The sequence below is a fragment of the Xenopus laevis genome, chromosome 5S, assembly GCF_017654675.1.
Source record: "Xenopus laevis strain J_2021 chromosome 5S, Xenopus_laevis_v10.1, whole genome shotgun sequence".
In the NCBI taxonomy this organism is placed as follows: domain Eukaryota; kingdom Metazoa; phylum Chordata; class Amphibia; order Anura; family Pipidae; genus Xenopus; species Xenopus laevis.
Window position 1 is genome coordinate 27,895,732 of NC_054380.1, and position 18,920 is coordinate 27,914,651.

An 18,920-nucleotide genomic window follows, 5' to 3' on the forward strand; every position below is an offset into this window, starting at 1 on the left:
GGGCCTCGCTGAATGCAATTACGGTGATTAAACATAAGGGGGCGCTGTCTTACTACTTTGCAGAGATAAAACCTATATCCTATTGAGCTTCTGCATTTCTCCCTTCTGTAATCCCCCTCTCTTTACTACCATTACAATATATATATATATATATTTTATATCTTTTTATTTAGGAGTTTTAAAATTTTTCAAGAAGGAACAAAAGAATAAAACATTAAAGGAAAAGGAGAGAAAAAGGTATAGGAAATAAAAAGATGAGTTACCTAATGAAAAAATTGTACTTTTAATATGATTATATTTTAACTCAGTTCATAAATCAGTTCCACTCATTAATAAAGAAGGTTACCGTTTGCAACATAATCATTCTAAAAAGAAATCATAGAAACGTCATAAAAGGGCATCCCTAAAGTTGCAACTTTTTCTATAAACCTAAGGCTCTAATAAAAGGCAGCCCCCCATATTGGTTTGTATTATTGCTGGAGGGTTTGTGTCTGGGTCCTTGTTTATTAGATTACATTTGGTCGTCTAGAGCGTTTTGCGGCATTTTTTTTTAATAATTAAAATATTCAAGCCTGTGGGTGTGTTTGTGTATGAGTAATATATATATATATATATATATATATATATATATATATATATATATATATATATATATATATATATATACAAAAGCTATGAATTTCTTGTAAATTATATCCTTATAAACGTTGAGTTCTGATGTCATCAGTTATAAACGGTGAGTTCTGTCACATGACTCACTGAAATTTGTGTATTATAATAAATAAAGTACCCCCAGTTTTAAAATATGAGGATATTAGAAGTTACTTCGGAGTTCCATGACCTGTATATGGTCATGAAACTCCTCGGTAAACTATAATATCCTTATATTTTACAAGAGGGGGTACTTTATTCACTATATAATAGCTACAGGCCAGTATGTGCTAGGCTGAGTGTTTATAGACCCCCACCTCCCTACTGTATACAACGCTGTTTTCTTTTATTATTAGTAATTTCCCCTCCTTGTACAAGATTAGCTCGCTGCACATTGTAGTTGGCTGTTCAAACGAAAGGCAAATGCTTTTATTCCTCTTCAGAATTTCCTTGTTTTCCTAAGGCCCAATTTTATTGACCATCCCTGAGACGATCGGCTAAATCTGCGATGATCAAACACGTTAAATAAACTTTACTTTGTTTAATATCTCAAACAGCAAACGTGCCCTCCAGAATAAATATATGTTGCTGCTCTGCTGCTGGTGCACGCAGTTCAGTCGGAACAGGCGGCAAATGACAGATAGCAGTAGCAGGCAGATGGAGCCGGCACTTTACAAAATACAGAACATTTCCTATTTTTATTATATTTGGTGCAAGTGGATTTATCGTCAGTTCTGGGGCAGAATCAGAAGGATTTCAACTAGATCATAAAATATTTCGTTGATGTTGTCGGTCGATGGATAGCTTTCCAGGTTAAAATATATTCATTTAATTGTGTTCTAATATTGGCCTTTCACTGTGACTTTCTGTAAGGAATTCTCAGGAATTTGGAGCGGCATTTTCGTGATTGTGGTGAGAATAGAAATGTAACTTTATTCTAATTCCCATTATTGATCACTAAATCTAGAATGATTTGAGCTTTCGTTGGTTTAGAAATAAATCGCAGCTATTTTTTATGGGGGGGGGGGTTAATTCATAATTCTGTGATCTGTGTATTTGTTCTACTTTATTATTTTTATGGTGAACACATGCAATGAAATAAAATGGTGTACAAACTAATATGCGTGTTTATTTATTTGTGTTGGAAATTTGGAATCTGCCAATTGAGTGCAAATGCAGCCCATATCCGTGTAGAAGAACAACATGAATAAAAAAAAAAACTCGGCAATAAAGTGAGTTTGTGTCCTTCTCTCCTCCCCTAGGGAACTGCACAATCAGATTAAATCTTAATGAATCTATTCAAATGGGTTTAAGGCAGGTGTACAATAGAAGAAGGGCCAAGGAACAGTGTGTCATTTAGGTGTGAGCTGATTATTCAAATGGGCAGGCGAAGACCTGGGGATTGGAGGTTTGCCTGGAGCTGGATGCTATATCACCCTGCAGGAACGTCACTGCAAGACTTGTAATCATCATCATCACCATCCTCCTCCTCAGCAGCAGCACCCTGAGGTCTTTTTCAGCCCCTGCAGCACCTCTTCATACTTCAGTTTCCCTGAAACCCCAGCCCACTCCCTGAGCAGCCCCTTTGGCTGTTCATTAGTGTCCAACACCAGCAGCAGCAGCCACCTCCAGCCTTCCCCCTCCTAGTGATCAGAGAGGAAGAGGGAGGGTTCCTGGCTCCCTCTCTCTCTCTCTCTTTTTGTTGCTATCACTGTCGTAGTTGTTGTGGCAGTTAAACTTTAAACTGCCAGGCAGTCAGCTTCCAGTATGCTCGGGGCTGTGAAAATGGAAGGACACGAAGCAACGGACTGGAGCAGCTACTACGGGGAACCCGAGGTAAAGAGACGCTCTTCGCTAATGGCACAGTCCTTGCCTCATTCTGCCTCTTTATAGCGCACTGTTAGCCCTGGGATAATATTAACTTGGTCATCAAATATTGACTTGTGGCGCCTCCAAATCCTCCTCGATGACTGAGCCACACACTGTCCCAACAAAGTTCTGTTTGGCATGGGCAGGGGGGGGCAAGGCTATGGGCACAGGCAAGGGGAATTATATGGAAAAAAACACAGTTTATTACAGTGACTTTAACTTTTAGGGAGATCACTTTGTACTAAATATAGGCATTTTCCCCTGTTTTCACCAGGAATTATATTCTCCTGCCCAGTATGGACCCTCATACCCATTTGGTTAGGGAGAAAAAGGCTGCTTTATTCCTTAAATCCCAAATATTTTGTTTTCATTTTAAGAATTTCTAGGGAGCAGAATTTTTGACATTTTTTTTTTTTCTTTCTTTTATTGTTGAATCAACAGATTAGTGGGCAATACATATATATATATTTATATATTGAGATCAATTTATAGAGGGATTATTAAATACATATTTACATTGTATTGACAGTGATTTTACATTTTCTATATGTTCTGTACAACCTGTGACTTCCCAGCTCTTGCTGAATCTCACCAATCCCCCCATGGATAGTGTGGTACAAGCTGGACGGGCGCAGGTTGTTGCTAATTTTTGGCACATTTCGATTGTGACCCTCTCTTGTCTCTTCCCCAGGCTTACTCGTCGGTGGGCAATATGAACGCGGGGCTGAGCATGAACCCCATGAACACTTACATGAGCATGTCTGCTATGAGCACCTCGGCTAACATGACTGCCAGCTCCATGAACATGTCCTATGTGAACACAGGAATGAGTCCGTCGATCACTGGCATGTCTCCTGGCACGGGGGCAATGCCTGGCATGGGCAACGGGGTCGCCAGCATGGCAAGTCACCTGAGCCCCAGTATGAGCCCGATGAGTGCCCAGGCTACTTCAATGAATGCCCTGGCTCCCTACACCAACATCAACTCCATGAGCCCAATCTATGGACAGTCCAACATCAACAGATCCAGGGACCCCAAAACCTACAGGCGAAGTTATACGCACGCAAAGCCCCCCTACTCGTACATCTCTCTAATCACCATGGCCATCCAGCAGTCCCCCAGCAAGATGTTGACGCTGAGCGAGGTCTATCAGTGGATCATGGACTTGTTCCCTTTTTACAGGCAGAATCAGCAGCGCTGGCAGAACTCTATTCGTCATTCCCTATCCTTTAATGACTGTTTTCTCAAGGTGCCCAGGTCCCCCGACAAACCTGGCAAGGGCTCCTTCTGGACCCTACACCCGGATTCGGGCAACATGTTTGAGAATGGCTGTTACCTGCGGCGACAGAAACGATTCAAGTGCGATAAAAAGCCCAGCCTGAGGGAAGGGGGAGGCAAGAAACTTTCAGAAGGGGCATCAAGTGTGGGCTCTGTGGGCAACAGCAGCTCTGAGCGTTCAGTGGGCAATGAGTCTCCACACTCCAGCTCGTCTCCCTGCCAGGAGCAGAAAAGGTCACTTGTAGATATGAAGTCCAGCCACGGCTTGAGCCCAGAGCATGCCACCTCCCCAGCCTCCCAAGCCCAGCACTTGCTTTCCCAGCACCACTCTGTCCTGTCCCATGAAGCCCAGTCCCACCTCAAACCAGAACACCATTATTCTTTCAACCACCCCTTCTCCATCAACAACCTCATGTCCTCGGAGCAACAGCACCACCACCACCACCATCACCACAACCACCAGCACCACCATAAAATGGACTTGAAAGCCTACGAACAGGTGATGCACTACTCTGGCTACGGGTCCCCCATGGCTGGCAGCCTGGCAATGAGCACAGTAACAAACAAAAGTGGCTTAGAACCTTCACCCATTTCCAGTGACACCTCATACTATCAAGGTGTGTATTCTAGACCTATCATGAACTCCTCATAGACTTTCCTGGGCCATGGACTTCTCCTGGGCTCAGTTGTATATAATATTCATAAGAAGAAGAATAAAAAATAGTATGTGTCTAAATTCTTATTGAATTGTACAGTCCCCGACTTTGTTTCTGTATAGGAGCTTAGCTTGTTAAACCATGTTTGTTTTGGGTGCGTTTTCTTTGCCACGGAGTATATTTTTGTGAAAGTGATGGTTCCTAATTTTTCTGTGTGAAATCTGTTTATTTTTCCTCCCAAGGACCAAAAACTGAGTGATATTGATAATGTTAAAAAAACAGAAACAGAATATATTGATGTAATTGAAAAAAATATGTTTTTAGCTTTTTTTTTTTAAATTTTTTATTTGTTTGGGGGAGATGCTTGAAACTGGTTAATTTATGGTTTCTGTATGTTTTATTTATGACTGCTGTATGTATTCTGGCCAGAACCGTCTGGGTTTAACAATCTCTATTAAAAAAAATGAATTGATATTTCTGTTGGGATTTTTTCATTCCACCTCTATACACATATTTTTTTGTGGCTGAAGGTGAATCAGATAAGTGAGTCCAAGGCAAGGTCTGGGCTGCAGCACCAAAGGGGTGGAGGGATACAGGGAGGCTAAAGGGTTATGCTCTGTTGCTGACACTTGCCCTTAATTTCTAACAAGTCCCTGAAAGTTCTGGGATCAGATAAGGGACCCATAGTATTGGAGAGCTTGGTTGACAGTATATAATGAAGTGGCACTGCTACAGTGCAGTTTATCAATAAAAACAAAAACCAATAATAATAATAATAAATTATTACTATACATTTTCACATCTTTGACTTTTAACATTCCTTTGTATATTCTTATTCAGTAGTAATAATAATAATAATAATAATAATAATAATAATAATAAATTATCACTATACAGGCAGCATTTTGACAACTTTGACCATTAACATATTCGTTTGTATATTCCTATTCGATAGTAATGTAATAATAATAATAAAATAATAAATTAATACTATACAGGCAGCATTTTGACATCTTTAACTATTTACATATTCCTTTGTAGTATCCTATTCAATAGTAATGTAATAATAATAATAATAAATTAATACTATACAGGCAGCATTTTGACATCTTTGACTTTTAACATATTCCTTTGTACTATCCCATTCAATAGTACTGTCATAATAATAAAAATACATTATTACTGTACAGGCAGCATTTTTAAAAAAAAAAAAAAAATATTTCCTTGTACTATCCTATTCTGCCAATATCCTTTCTTTTTCTTTAAAATTGCAAATATAATTTCCATAAACTTGGAGGATGCCTGCCAGTGAATTGTATACTGCACTCCTGATAACCCAAATTCTTATTATTATATATATATAATAAACAAAAGTCTGTTCCTAATCAAATTAAAACACAACAAACAATACATAAAAAATAGGTGCTTACAGTATGTGTAAGGGCAGGACTGGCATCGATCGCTAGAATTTATTAAGTGGGAACGGCCAATGATAAAGGAGACAGGTGTGTAGCAGACCAATATATTTGTAGGTGGTGGGCATTTATTTTATATGACATATACTGTAACTAGACCATTTACAGATTAATAATATGTGCAACGCTATAGTTTCTGATATTCTAAATCTATTTAATATTGTAGGTCACACTTTTCTGGTTTTATTTCCAACTGTGCGTGTATATATTTATATTTATATTTACTGCAGGTCTTCATTTTCTGGTTTTATGCATCCATGGTGGTTAAAAACAAATATACATATATAAACTAGCACTCTCATATATATATATATATATATATATATAATCTATAATGCAGAGAGGGGATGCTAGGAAACTGCCACTTGCCCAGAGATCTCTGTCCCTAAGAATGGTATGGAAAAAACACGGTATTTCCAGCCTGTGCAAGTGCTGCCCCTGCCCCTGGGAAAGCCAATTGAGAATCATAAGGAAAGTCAGTGAGAAATCAAAGTCCACGGGCAAGAAAACTCTATATAGTAACTTTTCCCACGCGACCAGAGACTGCTAGATAGTGGTAGGGTAAATAACATTCAAATCCTTCATAATATCCACATTGTCAGAGGTTAAACAACTCAGATCCAGCCAGAAGACTCTTGCAGTCCCCACACTGGCAGGACACACACGTTGAGAAGGGAGCAGAAATGTATTTCATTAGCACATAAAAGCTTCCCGTGGAGAAGAAGAATGGGAGCAAAGAATAGGGCTGATTTGGGAACAATTGCCCTTTCAGTGTGATGCTCTAACCTGTTATGTTCCCTATCACTTCCCCATTGTCCCACGCTCATTTTAAACTACTTAGCGTGTCCTGCCCGACTGATCCTTTGCAGATAACACACAGTTCTGCCCCGAGACACGAAAACCATGTCATTGCCGCCATTGTATCTGTCAGCCCTTCTCTCCCTGTCTTTTTTTTTATTTTTCATTTGTCAAAAACATATTTATATGACTCTATTCACAGCACAATTATGGTGGCCCCTCTCACGATTAGAAATAAGCATTTTTCTTCTTCTTCTTCTTCTTCTTTTATCCAACTTTTATTTGAGATTCTTACAGAATATTAAATACAGTGTAGGGCATGATACTCACTCCTAGTTCAGTTATTCTGTCTGTAATGAATAAACTTGGAGGCAGCCAATGCAAATCAATCAGTACAGTAAATTGCAAACTTTCTGACTGATCCTGATGACACTATTAAATGTAGATGTATGTAACTGTACATACTGTAATTGTTCAACTAGCAAGTCCCACCTCTTCCAGTTCTTCTCATTACTTTTAATAAAACATATTAAGTCATTTGTGCCAGGGGTGTTATACTATGTTAACCCACATTTTCATAAAATTAGTTCTGTTATATCAAACTGAATGATTTCCCTCACTGGCCATAGAAAGACCTTTGTAAACTGTGCCAAATACAGCAAAAATTATATTTAAGAATCAAGAAATACAATAGAGGCAACGGCCTTTAGTAAATGGGAATATATTTTTGTATCAGCAGTTAAATGAAAATAAATTTCCCCTGCTATATTTAACATATCTATATCTTCTGTATATACATATTCCTGTTTAGTTGTATTATTTCTAATTAACTGTTACATATAATATATAGTTACTACTTAATTGTAAATATGAATATAATTCTATATATATATATATATATATATACAGTAGAACCCCCATTTTACGTTTTTCAGGGGAGTAGAAAAAAGAGGTGTAAAATCCAGGAAAATTTAAAATCAGGGAAATGTATTATGCATAATTTATAGGTGGGACCACAAAACAACAATGTAAAATGAGGGAAAACTTAAAATCAGGGGATGTAAAATGGGGGTTCTACTGTATATATATATATATATATATATATATATATATATATATATATATATATATATATATATATATATATATATATATATAAAATGATATTCATATTTTCAATTAAGTATATATTATATGTAACAGTTAATTAGAAACAATACAACTAAACATATATATACAGGTATGGGATCTGAATGCTCGGGACCTGGGGTTTTCCGGATAATGGATCTTTCCGTAATTTGGGTCTTCATGCCTTAAGTCTACTAGAAATTCTTTTAAACATTAAATAAACCCAATAGGCTGGTTTTGCTTCCAATAAGGATTAATTATATCTTAGTTGGGATCAAGTACAAGCTACTGTTTTATTATTACAGAGAAAAAGGAAATTATTTTTAAACATTTTGATTATTTGGATAAAATGGAGTCTATGGGAGACAGCCATTCCGTAATTCGGAGCTTTCTGGATATCAGGTTTCCGGATAAGGGATATATATATATATTTTTTTCTTCTTCTTTTTTTGCACATATTAAGTGGATCATGTTACTTCTTTTAGTATAATATGAAGATATACTCATATTAAATAATATACTAGGATCCAGCCAGAAGACTCTTGCAGTCCCCACACTGGCAGGACACACACGTTGAGAAGGGAGCAGAAATGTATTTCATTAGCACATAAAAGCTTCCCGTGGAGAAGAAGAATGGGAGCAAAGAATAGGGCTGATTTGGGAACAATTGCCCTTTCAGTGTGATGCTCTGACCTGTTATGTTCCCTATCACTTCCCCATTGTCCCACGCTCATTTTAAACTACTTAGCGTGTCCTGCCCCACTGATCCCTTGCAGATAACACACAGTTCTGCCCTGAGACACGAAAACCCTGTAATTTGCCGCCGCTGTGTCAGTCAGCCCTGCGTTCCGCTCTCCCTGGTTCCGCGCTCTGCCATCCAGGCTCCGCAGGCTGCGCTTTTTGTACAACAAAAAAAAAAGGTGGGGGGTTTGGGCAACTAGTACATTTATTTTCCAAGCGCTTTGCTGGTTTAAGCGAGCGTGAGCTGTGAATAAACAAAGTCAGTAAACAAGAAAAAAAAAACCCAAGCAGATTCCAGGAGGGTAAACTTCCAACAGCAGCAGCAGCACATCACTCTCTTTAGCAAATGCACTCACTTATTCTATTCACTTCCCCGCACTCCGCACTCATTCTGCCACCCACAATTTTATACAGATCATCAATATCTTCCTGCTGAAATATCAAATACAATGTTATACAGATGATCAATATCTTCAGGGCTGAAATAGCAAATTTCGTAATAGAGAAATCTTTGCTTTTTGTGTGAGAGTCAACAGTGACTTCAATAAATCCGGTGATTCAGCAGCTGGGAAAGCCGGGAGCCACGGAATCAGCAGCAGCAGGTAGGGAGAACTGCTATGTCTCTGTAGGGGCAACTCCGCAATAGGAACTTTATCTAACCGGGCTCGGGCACTTTCATCCAGGGCTTCACAGTCTTCTTTCACTTTTATTAAATAGTCAGATGGAAACCAGAGAACAACAGAAACTTAAATAGTGCAAATGCAATTATAACAATTAAATTCACTGAATGATTTTGTACTCTTTTTTTTTTTATTTTGCATTTGTCAAATTTATATTTATATGACTCTATTCCCAGCACACTCCAAAATATATTCCAGCAGCACTCCGGTTCAGTGAAAAAATAATTTATTTGTGCGACAAGTGAAGCTATTCTATTCCCAGCACAATTATGGTGGCCCATCTCACGATTTGGAATAAGCGTTTTTCTTCTTTTTTTTTTTTATCCAAATTTTATTTGAGATTCTTACAGAATATTATATACAGTGTAGGGCATGATACTCACTCCTAGTTCAGTTATTCTGTCTGTAATGAATAAACTTGGAGGCAGCCAATGCAAATCAATCAGTACAGTAAATTGCAAACTTTCTGACTGATCCTGATGACACTATTAAATGTAGATGTATGTAACTGTACATACTGTAATTGTTCAACTAGCAAGTCCCACCTCTTCCAGTTCTTCTCTTATTACTTCTAATAAAAAATTATTAAGTCATTTGTGCCAGGGGTGTTTATACTATGTTAACGCACAATTTCATAAAATTAGTTCTGTTATATAAAACTGAATGATTTCCCTCACTGGCCATACAGAGACCTTTGTAAACTGTGCCAAATATAGAAAACATTTTATTTAAGAATTAAGAAATATAATACAGGCAACGGCCTTTGTTAACTGTCAATATATTTTTGTATCAGCAGATAAATGAAAATAAATCTCCCCTGCTATATTTAACATAATATATAATATATCTACTGTAATCTAGACAAAGGCTCTAGACAGTAGCCGAAACGTTGATTATTTTTAAGCATGAAATAAAATTGAACTTTTTAAGAAATCCCAGGAGTGCTATATCCAATTCCACGTTCTAATATATCTACTGTATATACATTTTCAAGTATAGTTGTATTGTTTCTAATTAACTGTTACATATAATATATAGTTATATAGTTGTAGTATTGTTATTACTTAATTATAAATACAGTATGAATATGATTTTATATATATATATATATATATATATATATATATATATATATATACATATATTTATATATATATATAAAGATCAATGAAGAAGGAGCACACCAGGGTTTTCAAAAAAGTTAAAATTCCATTTTTATTGGTTTACATTAAAAAGAACCAGCCAACGTTTCGATGTCTTGATAAAGGTCTTAGAGTCAGACTGAAACGTTGGCCGGTTCTTTTGAATGTAAACCAGTAAAAATGACATTTTAACTTTTTTCAAAACCTTGGTGTGCACCTTCTTCATTGATCTTTGGATAATACGGCGTTGGGATTTCGGACTGTATATATATATATATATATATATATATATATATATATATATATTTACAGTTTCAGGGGACCAGAAAAAAATGATGTAAAATCCAGGAAAATGTAAAATCAGGGAAATGTATTATGCATAATATATAGGTGGGACCACAAAACAAAAATTTAAAACGAGGGAAAACTTAAAATTAAGGGATGCAAAATGGGGGTTCTACTGTATGTATATATAGTATATGTATATCCATATTTATGTATATATGTATATATGTATATATATATATATATATATATATATATATATATATATATATATACACACACACACACACACATATATATAATTATACAGAGAGAGAGATACTATATTTTGCACATATTAAGTGGATCTTGTTAATTCTCTTAGTATAATATGAAAATATACTCATATTATACAATATATTCTGATCCAGAAGACCATTGCAGTCCCCACACTTGCAGGACACACACGTTGAGAAGGGAGCAGAAATGTGTTGAATGAAAACGAATTTCCCCTGCTATATTTAACATATCTATATCTATTGTATATACATATTCATGTATAGTTGTATTGTTTCTAATTAACTGTTACATATAATATATAGTTATATAGTTGTAGTATTGTTACTACTTCATTATAAATATGAATATGATTTTATATATATATATATATATATATATATATATATATATATATATATATAATTATAGAGAGAGAGAGAGAGAGAGAGAGAGAGAGAGAGATATTATATTTTGCATATATTAAGTGGATCGTGTTAATTCTTTTAGTAGAATATGAAAATAGAATACATATGTTATATCATTATTTTTATATTTTCCACTTCCCTCTAAATAAAATGTCAGAATTGATTCTCCCCCCCCCCCCCACACACACACACAGAGTTATATTTCCAGTACAAGATGGAATTTCGAGCAGGACACACAGAAAGGCTAATCATTTATAAATAATTAATTTCTTCCCATTTCTCTAGTAATGCAGGTCTTTGAATCTGTCAATTACTTGTGCCTAAATGAGTGTATACCCACGTACTTCATTTCGGATTTGATGGGGGGAGAGAGAAGAGAGTCAAGGCCACTCCAGGCTGCATGAAATAGGAATGGCCTTTTGATACAGGGGGGTTCAGAGTAACCGCTTCCTTTAATGCAATGGCACTTTTGAAAGAAAGCCTGGCCTGTTGGAGATGTAATCTGTAAAATGACCAATTTAAAAGGACTGATCTTTATCATGTGAGCCTCTTCCTGCAGCTTCAGCTCTTCTAGTCTTGTCATTGGCCAAGTCAGCTCAGAAGTATTTTGTAATTAGGTGGGATTGATATCTAGTCCCCCCTTACAATGGCACTTGTAATAAAGCATTTGTGAAGACCCCAGCAGCCAGCGCTTTCATACAGTATTGGCAATGTGTAATCCCCCCTGATCATTTTCAAAGGCAGCCTTTTATGTCTTTATATGGACTTTAATTGATTATGCTAAAAATCTGAATTGTGCTTTTATTCCCCCCGCAAACCCAAGTAATACCTTCAAACGCAGAATTCATTTGGAATTCATCTGATTCACAAAGGATTTGTGCATACGGATACACGGCTGCCCCTTTCACCTCTGGGAAAAAGAGAAAAAAAGAGGGGTCTTTTTAGAAAAAACGTTGGACGGCAATGGGCAAGGTTACTCTTATCAATCAAAGGGGAGAAGGCACTTCTTATCCCCCCCCCCCAAAAAAAAGAATCAGAAAGATCAATCACAATGTCAGAAGAGGCAGAAATGCCTTTGGTTGGGGTTCAACTACATCACAGACTCCAGGCATTCTGTTGCCCTGGTAATGAGCTAGGCATCATCTGCATTGCTGCTTCTTCATCCTACTTACTTTATAACTTGCTTTAATGGCATATCTTTCCAGCCGCTAGTTTTGCATATATCAACCATCCAGATTCAGGGCACTTTGTCGGGCCTCTCTGTTGGGTGTTGGTGAAACAAAGTCAGTACTGTTCCGCTGAGGGTCAAATAGCTCAGGCCTAGTGCTAATTAACCAATTCATATGAAATAATTCAAAATAATAATTAAAACAAAAATTAAAAAAGAAAAGAAAAAAAGAAAATATATATATATACAGTTTGTATGTGTGTGTGTGTGTATGACTGTGGCCCTCCAGCTGTTTTCAGGACTCCAGCAGAGATAGGAATCAGAAGTGGAGGAGAGGAAGACAAATAAACCTTCTAACACTGCTGTTAAAGGGGTTGTTCACCTTCTAACACTGTTTTTATAGTAGAGTTGGTTTCAGATATTTGACCAGAAATTGCTTCCTATTTTCTATGTGTCACCGTTTTTCTAATATTGAAGTGTAAAGTGTAATTTTTCACCTTCTAAAGCATCTCTGGAAGGGGGGGTCGCCGACCCTGTAAACTGTTCTAAATTGACACATTTAGTTGATACATTTCTTATCTTTTGTCCCGGTTGAGCAGAATCCCAGAGTGTCATTAAAAGCAGCTGTTGGAATTGATACAAGAGTTGCTAATATTCCACAGATGCTGCTGAGAAAAGTATGAAACGCCAGAGACACACGAACATTAAACCTTAAATTTCAGTTTTGGAAAAATGGTAAACAAAAAAAAAAGTAAAGCAACTGAAAAACTCTTTATTTCTGGTGGAAAATCTTAAAACAACTGAACTGAAAAAAGTGTAAATAAAAGGAGCATACCATTATGGGGAGCAATAAAAAAAAAATTATAATAATATTGATGCTTTAAAGCCAATGTTTAGTATTTCATATCTAAGAAGGCTTTATACACTTGGGAAGCTAGTACATATATATATATATATATATATATATATAATACACAAAAGCCATGAATATCCTGTAAATTATATCCTTATAAATGGTGAGTTCTGATGTCATTTCTGTCACATGACTCATTGAAATTTGTGTATTATAATTAATAAAGTACCCCCAGTTGCAAAATATGAGGATATTATAAGTTACCTCGGAGTTCCATGACCTGTATATGAAACTCCTCGGTAACTTATAATATCCTTATATTTTACAAGAGGGGTTACTTTATTCACTATATAATAGCTGTTATTCATCAAACATGTAACTATAAAACACACACAAAGGATGCTGGGAATTGTGGTTCTGTATCAGCAGGGACACCACAGGCTGCCTATGATTGACCCATTGGAACAACATTTGTGCTTTGGTAACGGTGTATTGGGGAAAATAACTTCCCACAGGCCCCATTCTGGGAATTAGGCAAGGAAAGTGCAGGAGTTCCCTGCTGTGCCAAGTTGTCTGGCTAAATACTTACAAGGGTCGGGTAATGGATCTGGAGTCAGACACTGATCCACACCTGTGGATTTAGCTGAGCACAGAGGATGCATGGGGGAGATTCCCCTGCTGAAATATAGGATTAGGAATATTCCCAAAGAATAGGAGCTAAACCAGGCTAGTGTGAACTGTCTTTCCAAGCAATAGGCTAAAGCAGTATTACAGCTTGTAAAATAGGTCTCCATCAGTATCCCAGGAGACACATCTACTTGGGTGTTCCAGCCTCCTAGCGCAAGCTGTAATTAGTCTTCCTACCAACTCTTAAAGAGCCAACCACACGTGCAGCTTTGCATTTAACCCCTTCCCTGCCAAGGGCTTTGACAGCCCACTCTGCCCACCAAAGTGTTGCATTTGTTACCATTTATTAAATTAAATTAAAAGCCATCCAATAAATAGTATAGGGCATATTTAGCAAAGGGAGACCAATGCAGTTTGCATCTATTTGCAGACACATGTTTCATTCATATTATATGGGAAAAAAAAATAACTGCACAGAACTAGAAGCTTCGCTGCAGGTGCTAATGCACAGAATGCAAACTATTATACATTTAGAAAAATAATGGCACAATTCAGTAAGCATAGTGGGGTTAAAAAATATGATCACTTGGGGGTTATTAATCAAAATCTGAATTTATCTCCTTATTTTCTGAAATATACTCCGACCAAATCTGCACGGGTTATTTCCCCTTCTTTATCAATACATTTACAGGAAAAAAGTCGAAAAAACATGAAAATCGCAGAAATTACAACGTTTTTTTCGGATTTTCAGCCCAAAAACTACTCTGACCAAATATGTTTTTTTCCCCAAAAAGTTCCTGTGCAGGAAATAACTCCATGAACAAAAACCATGAAATCTTTGGATTATTGCACAAAACCCAGCACAGATCAGGATATCTTTGGGACTTCTCCAATTGACTTATATACAACCTCGGCAGGTCTGAGATGCCGGATTTTTGAAATCGGACATTTTCCATACTAATAAATCTGAAAAATGCAAGTTTTTTTTCACAAAAAAAATTGAATTTTATTGTCAAAAAACCCCGAATTTTTCGAGTTTTTGCCATTCTGACAATAATAAGTCTGATTTTATCTCAACATTTTCTGCTACAAACTCCAATCAAATCCGCTTGGATTTTTTAAGCTTAGTTATTATTACATTTTCTAGAAAATTTGCTTTGCGGGGAAAAAAATCAGGTTTTCACAATTTTTTCTGATTTTTCAACCGAAAACTCAGATTTCTTTGCCAGAAAACTCTGAAAACTTTGGGCTATTGCACGAAACCCAGCGCACATCAAAAAAATCATTGGGACTTCTTTCATTGATTTATATGCAATATCGACAGGTCTGGGATTTTCTAATCGTACTTTTCCATCCTCGGGGGTTTAATAAATTCAGAACACATTTTTCAGGATTTTTGCGTTCGGGTTTAGTAAATAACCCCTCAAGTGTGGTATGTGCAAATTAGTTATTTCCACCAAACGCACTAGTTATAACTAGATAAAACATTACAGAAATGCAAGATAAAACCCTTACTAAAAGTACCGCAATCCATAATCATCATCAAAACCATTTATATATAGCGCCAGCAAGATACATTAATTTATAACTAATTGTGGTCCTACAATTATTTACCAAACAAGTATTACAGAATACAAATTGCATCAGAGGGGCCTGGTCACAAGAGCTTACAATCTGGTGCTAGTTATTCCATTAATACGCCACAATATGCCACAATAAATTGGTCCAAATAAAAGTGTATTTGTTTGCAATTTAAGAAATAGTTTCCTATTTTTAATGCCTGCAAAAATCACAACTTTGGAAAAAAAATTCAAAAATGAATCCGTGATGTTGAACAAATATGAATTTGGTCACTGGGTGGATTTCTTTAAAGTACATTTTCTTGCACTTACGATTTGCACAAATTGTTACATTTCATGAAGCCACTTGGAGTTGGATGGGTTGCCATTAGTGTTACTGGCTGCCCATCTGAACCTTGATCCATCTGAACTAATATGAGAATTCATTAGAAATCAGTGGATTCTTAGGGAGCAGTCCAATCAGTATCATTAAAAGCTAATACTGGTTCAACTGACTAAAATATTGACTTTAAAAAACTTAGCTGGGTAAACTATACATCATTCAGTATATTATAGTAAAGATAAAAGATGCCAGGCAAAGCGAGAAATCTTGGCTTCATGCGGATTATTATGATTCATCCTTTGTAGTAACTGGTCCAACTGTTCCTTTGCTCTGTACCCATTAGGGAGAAATAATAAGTTACTGAAATATTTTTCTGCATTTGGAGTTGGTGCCTATCACTCAGACTTCCTGATCTTCTCTATTTGAGATTAGTGTACCATTTCGTCTTGCCGATACTGCAGTATTGAGAGGGAAAGTTTGCTGGTAGGGGGGAAAGGGAGAGAACCCCACGCAGAGCAGGCAGGATTCTCATTGAAGGCGCCTCTTTTATTAAAGGGTAACTAAAAAAAATCTAAAATTGTCTAGTGTACTCTCTCTTTTTTTTCTGTTGTTTTCATCATATTATGTAGTTTTATACAGCTATATTTCCATGTTTTCCCCAGCAGCACCAAGATGCAATGCTGTTGCCAGAGCGTTACATCATTGATGTAGATCATTCACTTTCTACTCTGCATTGTTTTATCCTCTCTCATTTGGGGAACTCACACACCCATAATCATTCATACCTTTCTTTCAGCGCAGTTATGGGATTATTGCTGCATTTTTATGCACATTCAGAATATATTAAAAGAGAGGATGCATGCTGAACTCATATGTTTCCATTTGTTCAACCTGATTTTCTATACAGATGTACAGTGAAATATCTATGTGTAAAGGACCTTAAACTATAAAACTAGATGAGAGAAGGACAGAATTGTGGTGTCTAGAGATAAGTCAGTAGCTGATCCAGCTGCTAATTGAATGAAAATGCTACAGAATCTATGGAAGAATGGTAACAGGCTAATTGACATAATTAGGATATCGTAGGTAGATTTTTCTGCTCCAGACTGACTGATGTATAGCTGATGATGGAATGCTGAGTTCAGAAGGTGTTTAATACAGGGACAAAATGCTAATACAGTTTCATTTTAAACAAATGAAAGTACAATTTTTCCCACTTTTTTGGGAAAAAAATCATTTTTAAGAATGATTGTGAATATCTTTTATGTTCCATAGAGCATGTGTTTATAACTCTTGTGGTCACTGCCATATTTTATAACTGGGCATGGACTTTTCCATAAACCTCAGAAGATTCTCCAATATGAATAACCACCACGAGTGCTGCGGTGCTCATCTTCTACCATAGTGAGATTGCCATACAGGTTTTATAACTGTCCATCAGAAGGGCAGATCTGCTCCAGACAAGCTCTAGTAAAAATTGCAGAATGGACAGTAAACTAAAGGGTTGTGGAGGGTGGGTTTCTAGGCAGCAGTAGGTCAATTAAAGAATGAAATCTCCGAGCAGGAATGTTACTGTGAAGTATCATCTACTTGAAATTCCCTAGATGCTCAGCATAACAATTTCTTGATGGTGGTGAGAGGCTGCAACTCACCACTTAGGAATGCTCGCAAGGCTGATGTACAAACTGCACAGTGAAGCAGCCACTGACTAAAGCCCCACTCTGAGAGATCCTTTATTATATACTCATTATATACTCATATAAATTAAATTAGGGGATACAGAGCATTGTTGTTGGGCTCCATGAATGGGAAGCTACATAGGGTACATGTTTACATTTGTACATGTGAGTAACCAAAGAAATACATTTTTGTGGATTAAACCGATAATATTTCAATGCATTAATATAAGCATTTTTATTTTGGATATTTACACCTCCATTTTTTTTCTCGGGTCTTCAACTGAGTATTTGTTCATGGGGTATTAGGTGACTTCTTCTAGGGCCAAATTCCTGGAGGATATATGCCAAATATGCCTCATTAAGATTTAGTAAGGAGCTTTTTTGGCCACATATATGGATGGCACTGAGACAGCAGATTGACCACGGAGTGATTGGTTGGATCCCTGGGCAGAAGATTGGTGAGAACAATTATGGACCCCAAACGTGATAAGAGAAGACTTTCGTTTTTCTGGCTTTCTGTGCCAATAGGTCACACTAGAGGTGGCCAAATACAGGCCAATCTGTATAGGACCCGATCATCCCAAGGGCCAAATGGATGGATATCATGTATATGGTCACTTCTGCATTCTTTTTTTATGTAGGCTGACCACCAGAACGATTGAGCAAGTAAAAAAATGAGTGTTGGATTGACAGAGTTTTTCCTTTATGGCAGATAATCCTCGATTAGCCATGGTTGTATGATTATCTGTCTAAATGGCTCCTCAACATATAGGGGCACATTTATCTAGGGTCAAATATCGAGGGTTAATGAACCCTCGATATTGGACTGTCAAAGTTAAATCCTTCGACTTCGAATATCGAAGTCGAATGATTTACCGCAATTCGAACGATCGTAGGAAAAATCGAACGATTCAAAGGATTTTAATCCATCGATCGAACGAATGTTCTACGATCAAAAAATTGTTAGAAAGCCTATGGGGACCTATGGGGGCTAACATTGCACCTCGGTAGGTTTTACTTGCCGAAGTAGGGGGTCGAAGCTTTTTTTAAAGAGACAGTACTTTGACTATCGAAGTCGTAGTCGAAGGTCGAAGTAGCCAATTCGATGGTCGAAGTAGCCAAAAAAAACATTAGAAATTCAAAGTTTTTTTTTATTCTATTCCATCACTCAAACTAAGTAAATGTGCCCCATAATGTAAGATATGTCCAGATGGTTAGGCAGCATGGACGAAATAGGTTAAACTGTTAAATAAGAAAGTATTATTTGCCACATTCATTCTTCAGAGGAGAAGAATTATCCATGCC

General features: G+C 36.8%; 1 protein-coding gene and 1 long non-coding RNA gene across 2 annotated transcripts in view; both read left to right on the forward strand.

The window, feature by feature from the left end:
* Positions 1-2,060: 2,060 nt before the first annotated feature.
* LOC108717763 (forkhead box protein A2-B) lies at positions 2,061-4,788 on the forward strand. Its single transcript, XM_018265095.2, has 2 exons — positions 2,061-2,487; positions 3,212-4,788. Exons 1-2 carry the CDS (start codon positions 2,419-2,421, stop codon positions 4,448-4,450), a joined length of 1,308 nt encoding a protein of 435 aa, XP_018120584.1. The 5' UTR covers positions 2,061-2,418; the 3' UTR covers positions 4,451-4,788.
* A 3,923-nt stretch (positions 4,789-8,711) lies between these two features.
* Positions 8,712-18,920, forward strand: part of LOC121394169 — a 47,608-nt gene continuing 37,399 nt past the window's right edge. Inside the window, exon 1 of the long non-coding RNA XR_005961528.1 lies at positions 8,712-9,198. This is a non-coding gene — a long non-coding RNA (uncharacterized LOC121394169). The remainder of the gene's footprint in view (positions 9,199-18,920) is intronic.

Excerpts from the sequence above, each read along its gene's own strand:
- LOC108717763 (XM_018265095.2), top strand. The coding sequence starts at position 2,419 with ATGCTCGGGGCTGTGAAAATGGAAGGACACGAAGCAACGGACTGGAGC. Across the intron at positions 2,488-3,211 it reads GCTACTACGGGGAACCCGAG|GCTTACTCGTCGGTGGGCAA; the intron begins GTAAAGAGACGC and ends TCTCTTCCCCAG.